The sequence below is a fragment of the Macadamia integrifolia genome, unplaced genomic scaffold, assembly GCF_013358625.1.
Source record: "Macadamia integrifolia cultivar HAES 741 unplaced genomic scaffold, SCU_Mint_v3 scaffold784, whole genome shotgun sequence".
Lineage (NCBI taxonomy): Eukaryota > Viridiplantae > Streptophyta > Magnoliopsida > Proteales > Proteaceae > Macadamia > Macadamia integrifolia.
Genome location: NW_024870538.1, coordinates 117,555 through 130,900, shown reverse-complemented (window position 1 = coordinate 130,900; position 13,346 = coordinate 117,555). Strand labels below are relative to the sequence as shown.

At 34.2% G+C, this 13,346-nt stretch overlaps 1 protein-coding gene across 1 annotated transcript; it reads right to left on the bottom strand.

Annotated features, from left to right (window-relative positions):
• Positions 1–1,401: 1,401 nt before the first annotated feature.
• On the bottom strand, positions 1,402–2,349 carry LOC122069978. Its single transcript, XM_042634073.1, has one exon. The coding sequence runs from the start codon at positions 2,347–2,349 to the stop codon at positions 1,402–1,404; it is 948 nt and encodes a 315-aa protein (XP_042490007.1).
• Positions 2,350–13,346: the final 10,997 nt, after the last annotated feature.

The following is a 13,346-nucleotide window of genomic DNA, read 5'->3' as shown; positions in this document are numbered from 1 at the left end:
GCAACCCCTAGCACCAGTCAAGGGAATGGAATCTCAGGTGGTAGGGGATAGAAAAATTCAACCTAGAGATTCCATTTCTATGGTATTTTCAAACCTTCCCTTGAGATTCCATTCCCTTGACTGTTACCATATCGCTGCAACCCAGGCAACAATGAAATTTTTTTTTCTATGTTTAGGGGTCAAATTTTTTTTCTGTGTTTAGGGGCACAAGATCAGACCCCCTTCAAGCATCAATATGGTTTCGGCAGGGATGCCAAGGCTAAGGCACCAAGACTAAGGAGCTAATCCTATCGAATATCGATGTTGTCTAGGATTTTCCAGATGTCTTCCTTAACGACTTGAAAGGGTTGTCGCCTCATAGAGAGATTGAGTTTGTTATTGATCTCATGCCCGATACGAGACCCCAATTTTGTTTGTATAGATGACCAGACTTCCAAACTTGTAGAATCTGTGGCTCAGATCATTGCATGCACTATACTTAAAAAACTCCCTCATATATTTGTCGTCTGAGTGATTGGACCAAGTCATACCGGGGTCAAATGAGAACCATTTAACTTTCATTAAAAATAATGAAAATGACTAAATACCCATGTGAATGGCCCCAAAAATATAAGAAGAGCGACCCAAGGGCTTGATTTTCCTTTTTGGGTCAATATATGGGAAAAACTTTAATTGTTTGTATTAGGAATATGTGCGAACATTAGAGGAATTCAGTTCTATTTTTAGCCATCAACTTATTTTCTACCGTTTTATAACAAAAGACGTGTTTTAATAAATTTTTAAAGCTTTATTCTATGTGGTAGGAGACCTTGGGCCTCCCTAATCTTTATCATAGAAAATATTAGAGCCAGGGAGGGGCTTCCTTATTCGGCCATCCAGTAAATAAATTCCCACTAAAAAATCAGTTTCTCTCTTACCTGATCATTTACTTAGAAAACATGCTCTTAAATGATTTAACGATCAACCAGCTATGATTTTCAACCAAAACCCCTCATTACATCCATACATTCAAGATAGGAAAAATAAGAGAGAAAATAAAGTGGTTTGATTTTACAGACGAGCTTGGTGAGGAAGTCTACCTCATCTCTTTTAGAGAAGTTGTTAAGAATTTTTCAAGACGACTTCCGCTTTTCCATTACTTCATATTTATGCGACTTAGACGTGCACAATATTGTAACTCTTACAACTCTTTACTCTCCCATTACATCCATACATCCAAGTCTAACTACCTATATCAATTACCCTTTAACCATAATAAAAGAATTGAATTGTATATCCAAAATAAGTAAGAGCAAAATGATGGTTCATTCTAATATTTTCTACAATCCCTTTACAAATGAAAAATTCTTAACAAAGAAAATCTAATTAAGGCATAACAAAGAAAATAAATAAATAAACATTTCAAGGATCGAAAGTCCTTGGAAGAAAGAGTTGTTTGCAAATAGTAAGATATGTTAGATAAAGAACACGATCTTTAGCACCTGTGCGATGATTCTTTGTGTGCTTGCAAAAATATTTCAATTGTTCAAGGTTACAACACCCAAGCATTTGCCCAAGGAACAAGAAAAGCCAATTGATCTCCTTCTTCTTGTTTATAATCGGCTTTACACTGTTCTTCTTTTCGCAATATTTGCAAGTTGGAAGCAATGGATCATTCCAATCATTTGGAGCTCGATCATGCATCTTGCTATTATTTACTGCAATAAAATTTGCAACCTCAAAGAACTTACTTTGCAGATCAAACATAATAGTATCCTTTTGATCACATTCCTTGCATCGGCATTCACCAGATATTGTGTGTAGTCCACTTTGTAAAAGATGTTCAAGGCTATGCACAGTAGCACGGAGAGTGGTGGCCCATGGATAAGGAGCAGGGATAGTATCACTCTTCCCCGCTCGAGGAGCTTGTGTTGGATTACGGCGAGTGCGGGACTTATATGAGGTATTGTGTTCTGGATGGGCTGTTGATGTTGATGTTGAAGAACCAGCAACTAAGGTTGTTGTCACTGAAGGATCAGTGACTAAATTTGATGTTGGAGAACTAGTGACTAAATTTAATGATGAAGAGTCAACAATTAAGGGAGAGAGATAAAATTGATAAGGAGGTAGGGTTGGAGCTGGTGGTGGTGGCAGCCGCGGTAATGGCAGTAGTGGTAGGATTGGTGAATGTGGTGGTGGGAGCCTACGTCTAGTTGATGGAGGAGAAAGGGAAAGCCTTGTTGATGGAGGAGAAAGGGAAAGGGCGAGTGAATCATGATCTAGCTCTGGAGGAAACGAGAATAGTTGATTATTTGGGTTACTCTTTCTTTTTCTGACCATATTTTCTTCAGCACTCATTCTCTTTTCCATACTAGAAATAAAAAAAGCAAACAGTGTAAGTCAAAATTAAGTAGATATTATTCTTTCATAAGACATATATTCATCTATTCATAGCAATAACAGAAACGTATGCACAATAAATTCGTTTCGATAGTAAATTAACAACAATTATGATATGTAAAGTAAATTATAAATTGATTCAATGAAATAAGCATATATTGTAGGTTCAAAAAACAGATGTTGGATGTGGCACAAACTTTAGATTGCTCCACATGTCTAGTTTCAACCCGATTGAAGTTGTCCAATTGGTAAATAAAAATTCGGGAGAACTATAGAAAGTTGCATGTCATTACTGCAATTCAAGGGTGCATAGACATATGTGGTAGGTTATTTGATTTAATTTGATTATGAAATTTGACATGTGCTCAAAATTTTCACATCATCCTACCACATGGCATGATTATGTGACCAAACAAATAAGCCATGAAGATAATTTTACATCATATTATAAATTTTATTACTTAATAAAATATCTATTCTAGAAGCAATCTATTTTATCAAAATCATCAAAATAACATAATTCTTATTTGATTAATTATAAAATTTTAATAATAATTTTAAAATATGAAAAAGCCTTAATCTTTGTAGAGCAATGAGATGGAAAATTTTATCTTCACCCAAAAAAAAAAAAAAAAGATTGAAAATTTTATCTCCTTAATATTTGTAGAGCAATGTCTTTATGTATCTCTTTGCTAAGTTACAATGCTAATAATATCATATTCTCTCCAAATTTCTTTTAAACATAACATGTTTGCATAATATTTTCAAATTAATATAATTAGAGAAAACTACATGCACATTGTTTTTATATGTACACCCCAATATAAAAAATATATAAAATATAAAATAATTTAAAGTCCAAATAAATTAATATGCATGATAACGAATATTGGAAGACCATGCACCTTAATTTTAACTATTAGGGGAAGAATTATACCAAATGATCTAGGTAAGTTGGAAGTCAAGAAAAGAAAAGGAAAAAAAAAATTTTGAGGGTTGAGATAGACACATTAAAAAAAAATTCATTGTATAATTATGATTTTGGTGTTATTATGTTTTACACTATTTTCTTTTCTTTCTGGGTTTTGAAACGTAGCCTTGGTTCAAACAACATGAAATATTAGATTCGAGCTGATCTGTGTGGGCTGGAAATTCTCTCTAAGAACTGTGATTCAGCTTAACTTCGCCAGCCTTGAAGTAGTAGCAACAGTCAATTACTAGTGATAAGTTCAAAGTATTAGAAATCACAACAAAGCAGCTTCGAAGGAAATCTGTGCTAGAAACATATATATATATATATATATATATATATAAATGCCTAGCAGCTTGGACAAAAATCAGTTCTAGAAATATAGAAATATGCAAGACTTCCGTTCTATATATCCCTATTCTATTTCCTCAGCCTTTCTTGTAAGGGCCACTTTTCTTCCTGCGTTTTGTTGAATATATTGATCAATCAGGACCAGAGTAATTGATCTGATCAAAGTCTTACTACCTAAGGACTACTATTGCATACACACAACCCACCCTAGAAACTAACACAATAAGAAGCTTAGAGAGATAGTAGTAGACCCACCCTAGAAATAAACACAAAAGCAGCATAGAGAGATATATAGCACTAACACAGTAAGAACTAGGAAGCATAGAGAGATACATAGCTGAGAAGGTGAGACATGAGACTAACCCTAGAAACTAACACAGTAAGAAGCAGAGAGAGATACATAGCCAAGAAAGGTGAGATATGAAACAAACCCTAGAAACTAACACAGTAAGAGAAGCATAGAGAGAGAGAGAGAGAGAGAGAGAGAGATAAAAAGGTGAGGTATGAGATCATACCTTATTATGGTTCCAAAAAAATTTTTCGCTTCACAGGTCACAGCACGCACCACATGAGTGAGAGAACAGACTCAGATCAAGATATCAATATTCTCCAATAAGAAGATTGAAAGTTAATATAAACAAATAGTAGCAGTTGTGGAATAAGGGTAGGCTCTTCCCAGAGTGCATGGATAGAGAGATCTAGGGCGAGTTTTCAGTGTGGATAGAGACGTGGGGTGTGTATGGGTGGGTTCCTATGTATCTCTACAAGATAGGAGATTTTCACGGGAGAGAGATTCCCGTTGCTTAACAAACTTGAATACCCATCAGGCAAAAGGGAGAGAGAAGAGAGGGTAACTGTACTATGTCTATGACCATGAGTCTCTCTCTCAGTCTCTGGTATGAGTCTCCTTTTTTAGGTGCTCTGAGTTCTTGTTTTAGATACTATTACAACACCAATTATAATGTTTCAGAAAAAGTACATAATTCAGAAATCTCAATCTCAGAAGAAATATGGTAACTAGATCTCCCAAATCTTAGATTTGTTTATTTTTTCTAACGAGAGATCCAAAGAGATCTTCCAAACTCAGAGGAGTTCCCTATGCGCCTTTGTCTCTCTTTTGCTGGTCTGATTTGCATAGAGAAGCGAGAGGGAGGGAAGATATTGGCTGAACAAAGCAAAGCTTGGAAGAACAGTTCAGATTTTTAGGGCATATGGCAAAGAGGAGGCGATAGTGTAGATCTTTAGAAACGGTTTATCCAAACCGCCGCTAGTAAAAATCTTTAGAGATTTTTTATTTAAAAATAGCCATGATAAAATTGCCTCTAATACACTATTTCCTTTTTAAAGGGAAAAAGTTGTCCAGCCCTAGCAACTTGCATCAAACGGCTGGGAGTGTGAAAAATCCAAGGGGCTCTCAACCGTTGGGTATATACCTGCTGGACACCCAACACGATTGAAGAGGATCTCAACTTGTCTGTGTTCCCCATGCCCAGACACAGCCTATGTCCAAACACAGCCTCAATCGCCTCTGTCTTCAAAAGGACATGGGCATCTTTTCACAGTACAATAACTTCCTCCCCCTTTTCTAAATAATTAATTAGGAGAGGGTTCCTAAAAGGCAATATAACTAGTGTGAAAATTGTCTGTCGTCGCTGCACTTGGTGGCTAGAAGCCCATTTCGAAGCGTGCCCAGATGCTCTAAGCCCCCAATGCTCACTACAGCTCACCGCTTACTAAGAGGATGTGGACTCGTGTAACCATGCCCCATCATGGGGAAAATATCCTTTCCAATTAATTGGGAGTCCAATTAATTATCCAACCGTTGGAAGGACCTAGGGATACACACCCATGTATTAGGATGTGTGCCTAAGGTCCGTGCCCAATTAATTGGAGAGGAGTCAAATCCATCATTGGGGCCAATAGGAGCACACGCATAAGCATTAATAGAGGTGGAATGGTCATTTCATACTCTCTCTGTTTGGGCGTAGGGGCCATGGTGCCTTTCAAGCCTCTTTTTCCTTTAATTATGTATACTTCTTTTTTAATAAATGGATATTTTCCTGATGAGGAACATGTGTACAACCAATAGCTTCTCTTAATTTAGATATTGATTGTGAAGCCATAGAGTAAATAATGGCCAATTTTTCACACACACAAGAGACAAAACCTTTGGCATCTGCTAAACAATTCAATACATACAAAAGAAATTGATACAAAAGATGACAATTAAGAGCCTCCTCCCAACCGTTGAGGAGCTGAAATAGCCTTTTGTTGAACCATGGTGCACTTAATTAACAGAAGCACTTATTATACACAGAATGATCATTACTTGGAACGGTTTGTGTCTTTAATTTCCTAATGAAATTCATGACTGCTCCGTATTCATCAATACATGCCCTTTATGTACCAAAAATAAAAAAATAAAAAATACATGTCCTTTAAAATCATGAGTTTGCACTGATCTAAGATAGGTCTCTGAATCATAGAATGTTCCTCTCCTTTAAAGGCCTCACCTTGAACAAGTTGTGTGAACTATTCGCATGTTCATTTGGAAATGACAGGGAATTTTCAGAAGGGCCAAAGCAACAGGTGATCATTCAGCAAACTGATCCTACACTGGCTTGCTTCCCCGACCTCGATATCACTATAAAGACTTGTGCTAGCTAGTGTCTCACATACTTGTGACAATATTTCTGAATAGACTATTTGTATCATTAATAAAGGTAAATGTATCTCATTGACTGTCATTTATTTGATGACAGGAAAACCTATTGAAGCTAAAATCAGGTTTTTTTACTTGGATTAAAGCAACCGAAATCGGACGGATGGAGCATTGCTGAAGTATGGAGCCTCGATCAGAGGAATTGGAACATCTATTCTTTTTTTACTGAAGTACCACTTCGTGGCCTTGGAGCATGGTTCCCATTTTTTCTTTTTGTCTATAATCTTTTACCTCTAACTTCATTTGGGCTCAAGCCAACTAACGACATGGTCCTTCTTCTCAAACATTTGGCCTATCTAACGATGAACAAAAGGTCGAAACTCGCTACCTCTAATGGTGATATAGATGTACATACTTTCTTAGTATAACTGGGTAAGCTTATCTTCTACTAGCATAAGGCCGGAGATAAGAGATTAAAAAAAAATGAGCATGGGGGGGGGGGGGGGGGAAGATATCACTAACTGGACATGTAGCCCTTGCACCAATGCGGGGCCAATGAGAGTACAAGTGGGGACATCAACAAGAATGGAGTTTTGTATTTTTTTCAAGGATGAACGGTAATATTGCACTCTTTTACAAATGATACAAGAACACACCCTAGAAGAGAACAAAGATATAACAAAGAAGAAAAAAAGGCTACTCTTTTGCAAAACTGGCCTCGTCCAACCAAGGCCAGCTTTACACTCTTTTGCTCTCCACAACAATCAATTTGGTGTATATAGATATCTAGATGGTTTCTTTTGTTAAGAACCTCCTAAAGGGAGAGCATAGCAATAAAGAGAGAAATAAAGAGGAATTGCAAACACTAGCTCCATGGAGTAAAGTGGTAGATAATGGTAGATTGAAATACGCGTAGCCCTACTGAAATATGTAAGGTTTAGTTGAGTTGAATTCAGTTAAATGCCAACACTACTACTTATAATATAAATAGCATTTACTTTATTTTCACCAACTCTGATTTGATCTCTTCATGTCTCCATGCATTTGAAGGGGTCAGCTACTAGCTAGGCTTCAGGTAAGCTTCTCAATTGTATCATCACTAGAGGACCTCAAATGATCATCAACTGCACCAACTCAAATGAACTTTGCCTTCAACCTTTTAAATGTCATTAAAGATAGATATGCATTTGTTTTATCAACTAGAAATCCAACTACAGCTAAGCCTTTCATCTCCAAAACACATCTTTATCCATCTTGACGGTCAATAATAACAATGGCAACAACTACTTAATTCTTTGGGTAAACAAAAATTCATTTAGATAGAGAACATGGGTTACGCAAGGCTTCGATACAAAGTATCAAAAGTTAACGAGTAGAATATGGCAGTCCTGACAACAACTACTTTAATCCATTTCATTATCAGTATGGCCAAGTGGCCGACCTCAAGCAGTTGGGATAAGTCTTGGTTGAGTTGAGTTGACGTTTTAGATACGTTAGGGCTATCATCATTGGGATACTCACTTATAAAAAGTCGTTTCCCAAGAAACCTATTTTTGGGAATTTAAATCCAATGATGTGTAGTGACAATACACCTAATAAAGTCATTTTTGTAATAAATAGAGTAGCTCTATTCTATGTATGTTTTCTAAATCAGACTTAATTAGATAATTTATCCTTGACAACTTTTAGGCACGCCACGAGTCTGGATGAGCTCAATAAACGCTGGGATCTCATATAGAGAGGATCGTAAGTCATAAAAATTAATAAACCATTGACTCGTGGTCTGATACCCCATAAATGGTGGAATCCATGTGGGGAAGGCACCATATGGTGAGAGATCCAAACTCACCTTTGATGAGTTTTAGGCATGTCATGAGTTTATGTGTGACACTAAAAGAGTGTTCTAGAATTGCGTGAATGTTTGGAGAATTATTCTTCTCTTAAAAACCATGAAGTTGTTTCTATTCAATGATAAAATTAAGAATCAATTACACACAGAAAGGAAAGGTGCAAGACAACCAAGAATAGTCTCCCAAGGGGTAAGAAATATCATTCATTTCTGCAAATCCAACAGCTCATGCTTCATGGGTTGTCTTGTTACCATGAAATATATGCTCCAATTATATTATTTGGTAGTTGCTGTTTCAACTCCCTACAAGCACTACCGATGTTGAAATAAAATAAATTAAAAAAGAAAATCATGAGAGCCTTCAAAGAGGAGTATGGTTAGGATCATTAAGTCCTATTATAATTATAATGTAAAGCAATGAAGATTGTCACTAAATCTTAGACTCCTCACTATGCATGCTTTGGTTTACTCATTATTAGTGAATTGGTCAACACTCACAAACATGGTCCTTCCCTAATTTGGGTTCTTATATGAAGTGGGTTTATTCAATCATGTAGATCTCAAGTCTTGTCTAAGATTTATTTAGCTAAGCGCAAAGTATATTTATTCGGTTAATTTTGTTGACTCAATAACCTGTCATTTATCTTGTCGGATGGGTTCAAATTTTAGACCCCTAGGTTTCTTGCTCAAATGCAAAGTTTTAGTTCAAATGAAGTTTTGTAAGTGAAAAAATGGAGCTTTAAAAACCTAGGAATATGAAAAAATAGACAATATCGGTTGAATTACCTTTAATCTGCATGGACTTACATAGGGATGTATGCCAAAACACGGGGGAATATATGGTTGGATTGAATATGGAATTTGATAAGTGACTATATTAATTACTGTGGGGTTAATTAGGGTCGCTAGATTAAGTTTATCTAAATTGGACCATGAAGTGGCAATTTTTACAAATAATGTACCTTCATGGTGCTCAAATAATGCTTGTCCTAGTATATTCTTTTTGGTGTGGTAGTAGGAGATTTTAAATGTGGAAGGGATTTTTTATCAATCCTATTGATTACATATGTGAGTTTGTGCGTCTGCTTTGTTTGTAAGGGAAAAACTCTTACCACCCTATTTTGATAATCTTACCAAAGCTGCCACCCTCATTGTGCCACATGGTCAGATAATGTGGCAATATATTCCTGTCTATTGGATAAAAATAATATGTTTGGATTAATCACATGTCGAATTTTAGACTTTCAATAAAGTAGATCCCATGTATGTCCACACGTAAGCCCAGTGTACTATGACTACCACTGTGCACTCTCCCATTGTCTTGATTCTCCATAGCCCTATTTTATCACTTAAAACTTTGTTTGAGGGTGAAATGTGATGTGTGAGTAAAGTTACCTTGGGGTCTATCTCCATCTTCAAATTTGGGCTCAAGAGTGTGACAGATATTTGGGTTGGCCCTTTTTGTACATTTTTCCATACATATACGAGCAAATACATGATATTTGTCAGGGGCTGTATTATTAACTATACTTAATTTATTTTTGCGTTCTCAAGGGTTTTGCTTCATTTTTATATATGATCTTAATATTTATCATGTGATAAATCAAGAGGGGTTAAATTTTTTTTATTTTGTTATTCAAAACTGTGGAAAGCATATTTTTTTCCCAAAGCAACTAAAGAAATCACAAAATATCTTTTTCCAATTTTATGTTTTCATCTAGGTTCCAATAGCATTCTTAATGGCTTTGTCATATTTTATTCCACAAGAACTCTTTTCTAGGATCACACACTCCTAGGATCAAATGTTTTTGTGTTATTTATAAAAAAAAAAAACATAGAAACATATTTCTGCATCTTATTCATGTATGCGATAGATAGCAGTCATCATGATATTCTTGAGAAAATAATGAATTTGAAACAATTAAGTTTGTCACTCAAGAAGAACAATTATATCATAAATAAGAGAGAACAAATTAAGTAGTCTTGGAGGCTTGTTTCATGGAAAAAGCTCCTTTATTGGGCAATAGAGGAGGCAGCTCAGATCCAACGCCTTGGAGCTCCTCAAGGCGCATGTTTTTGTGTTGGGTTTCGGGCCGAGGCGCTCCAAGGCGTCCGATCTAAGCCACTGCCTCTATTGCGCAGCAGAAAAGCTTTTTCCATGAAATAAGCCTCCAAGAACTAGTTAGCAGTTAAGGCTAAAAAAATGACTTTCCTTCATTTTTTGCTTTAATCTTAGTATGTTTTCATTAAAAAAAAAATTTTTTTTGAGAGAACAAATCTAAGTAGAAGTAAAATTCTCTAGAAACCTTGAGCAATCACACCTACCAAAATCAATGGCATTCATAAATCAACATAGAAAGTAATGTCCCATAACTTTAACGAAAATGGTGACTTAACATTGAAAGTGTAACCACTTCTAAGTATTAATTAAAAGAACGAGATAGACTGTGGGTGTCAGGCGGAACATTTATAAGCAGTAGGACCTTCGAGAGCCACTTCTTTTGACCTATGACTAGATTATGAAAAAAATTTAAAATTTCTTAAGTGAAATATTTGACTAATTCTCATTTTAAAGATAACAGAGCTAATAATTTTATCTAATAAATAATTCTAAATTTCATCAAGGAACATATTCCCTACACTCGATTATTCATAGTATATATGAATCTCCAAATAAAAGAGAACAAATGCATGATGCATTATCAATACTTGCTAGAATGTTGAGTTTATAATTTAACATACTGGCCCAAGGGAAGGTTATTAGCATTTATGAGTTTTTTTTTTTTTTTTTGGTAGAAAGAATTTATGAGTTATGCAACTTACTAAAAATTATATGAAAATTGGATGACAGCGGCTCTTAATTTCACATAAAAAATTGCATGCTTCTAAAGGGTTAAGGTTCCTATTAAGCCAAGATAGGAACCTTGATTAATTATTACTGAAGAATTGCTCACATTAAGAGTGAAGGTTAAGACAATTCACTTTTTTTTTTTTTTAATAATAGTTACTTCGGTCAAGGAGATAATTTGTACTTTCATTTACCCCAAGAACAAATACCTTAAGTAATGTATGCAGTTGACCATCAAAACAAGGTTGACCTCTTTAAAGGACATAATGTATGTGACTAATACAAAGTTTCTTGATTTCCCTATGAAGCATTGATATTACACACTGCTAACCATTTGAATTTCCTAAACTTGAATATAGTTTTGGTTTTTCCCATTTTCTACAAATTTATTAGCAACTTCTCTAATGTCATGAGATCACATTATATTTGCATTTTAAAGCAGGTGAATTAAAGAAGAAGTATATACAATAATTACTGGAACTCAAGCCAAACGGATTATTATTAACTAAAGGCATGTTTTTCATTAATTGGTTTCTTGGTTTTAATATTTGGTAGTATCAATAATATCAACCCCCTCCAAAAAAAAAAAGTTTGTGGTAGAGTACATTTCATGATATATTTTAAAACTAAGAAATTTCTCATAAATTTTTATTATAACTTCAAAAGCTTCAACTAGTATTTATAGTTGCACTAGATTTAGATTTTCATTATAATGTTTTAATTTATATATATATATATATATATATATTTCATTATTTCCTATTCTTTCAACTATGTCTTTTAAAGAAGTAAGGATAAAAAGTATTACAATTACTCTTCAGGTTTCCTTATCCATGGTTTAAATAGTCTTAATACTATGTAGAAAGTAAAATTATAAGATTAACAAACAAACATTACCCAAAAAAAACTAGGAAGCAAAAATAAGAACAAGTTAATACCTACATTTAAATGTTGTCAATAGTCATTCATTTGCACACTTTCTCAAAAAGTGGTTTCCTCCCCACCCCCACCCCTACCCCCAAATAGAAACACTTTTTATCACTCACTCTTTCCAACCTAATATTTTATGCGATATTTAATCAAAGTATTAGATTATAAGATTCATAAGAATATAAGTAATTATAATTTCTTGGAGCTTTAATATAATTAGTTGGGTAGAAGGTGACTCTCCCTAGACTGAGCAATCATAGGAGCCTCGTGTAATGGGTTCGTCCATTTTTTATGTGCAACATATTTTTATTAATTAAAGTTGGTAAACTTTTATATAGTGCTCTCATTATTTTAAGGGAAAAATAGCTATTGAAGTTCATCGAATACGATGGATTCAAACTTCCATGTTTTGAGTATGTTTCAACCTTATCATATTGTTTCTAATGGTAAAATATAATTACATGAGAATATAAAGAATATATATTTTTCCATAGTCAAGCTATTTTGATACATATGGTAGACAACTAATCTACATAGTTCCCTTATCTTGAGGTTGTAATGGTGTAACTCATGAATGTGTATTACACATGGTAATTAAGAAAGAAAGCCCGTGAACTGTTTTCTTAAACGTCCTTATCAAAAAAAAAAAAAAAAAAAAACTATTTTCTTAAAAGTTTCTATTCAAGATAATTAAAGATAAATAAGTGAAAGTTTAGTCTACCTTAACAAGCAACACCTTCACAATTAACATTTATTTTCACCAAAGATCATATGGTAAATCTATTGAAATTGTTCAAACGATAGAAATATCAATAATCAACTTGTTTCCACTGTTTGATATAACTTAAAAATACAATTTTACTTTACATCTTTTGTTTTTAGGAATCTTTTCTAGAAATTGTAATACCCTTGATTCTAATGAAGGTGTATAAAGTCAACTATATATAAAGGTGTATAGAGTCAACTATATATGTACCATTTTAGTTCACATTTAATTTAGGTTGCGTTTTGTAACGTACGTTTCGTGTCAAAAACGGAAATTTCAGATTATTTGTCAAAATGCCTTTTTTTTTTTTTTTAAGAGCGAAACTGAAACGATAAAACTACCTTTCGTCGTTTGTTAATTCTCATTTCTATCATTTTTTTTTTCACTTTTATTAAAAAAAACGAAACATACCATAAATGCACCAAACGCTTTATTCTGTTTTTTCGTTTCTATAGAACAAAAAAACTTCATAAACATTTTTCTAGAGCATTACCAAATGCAGCCTTAATTAAATTTTTTTCCTACCAAAAAAAATGTTTTCACATTGAAATACCAGCTTACTAAAGTCACACATATCGCATGTGTATTTTA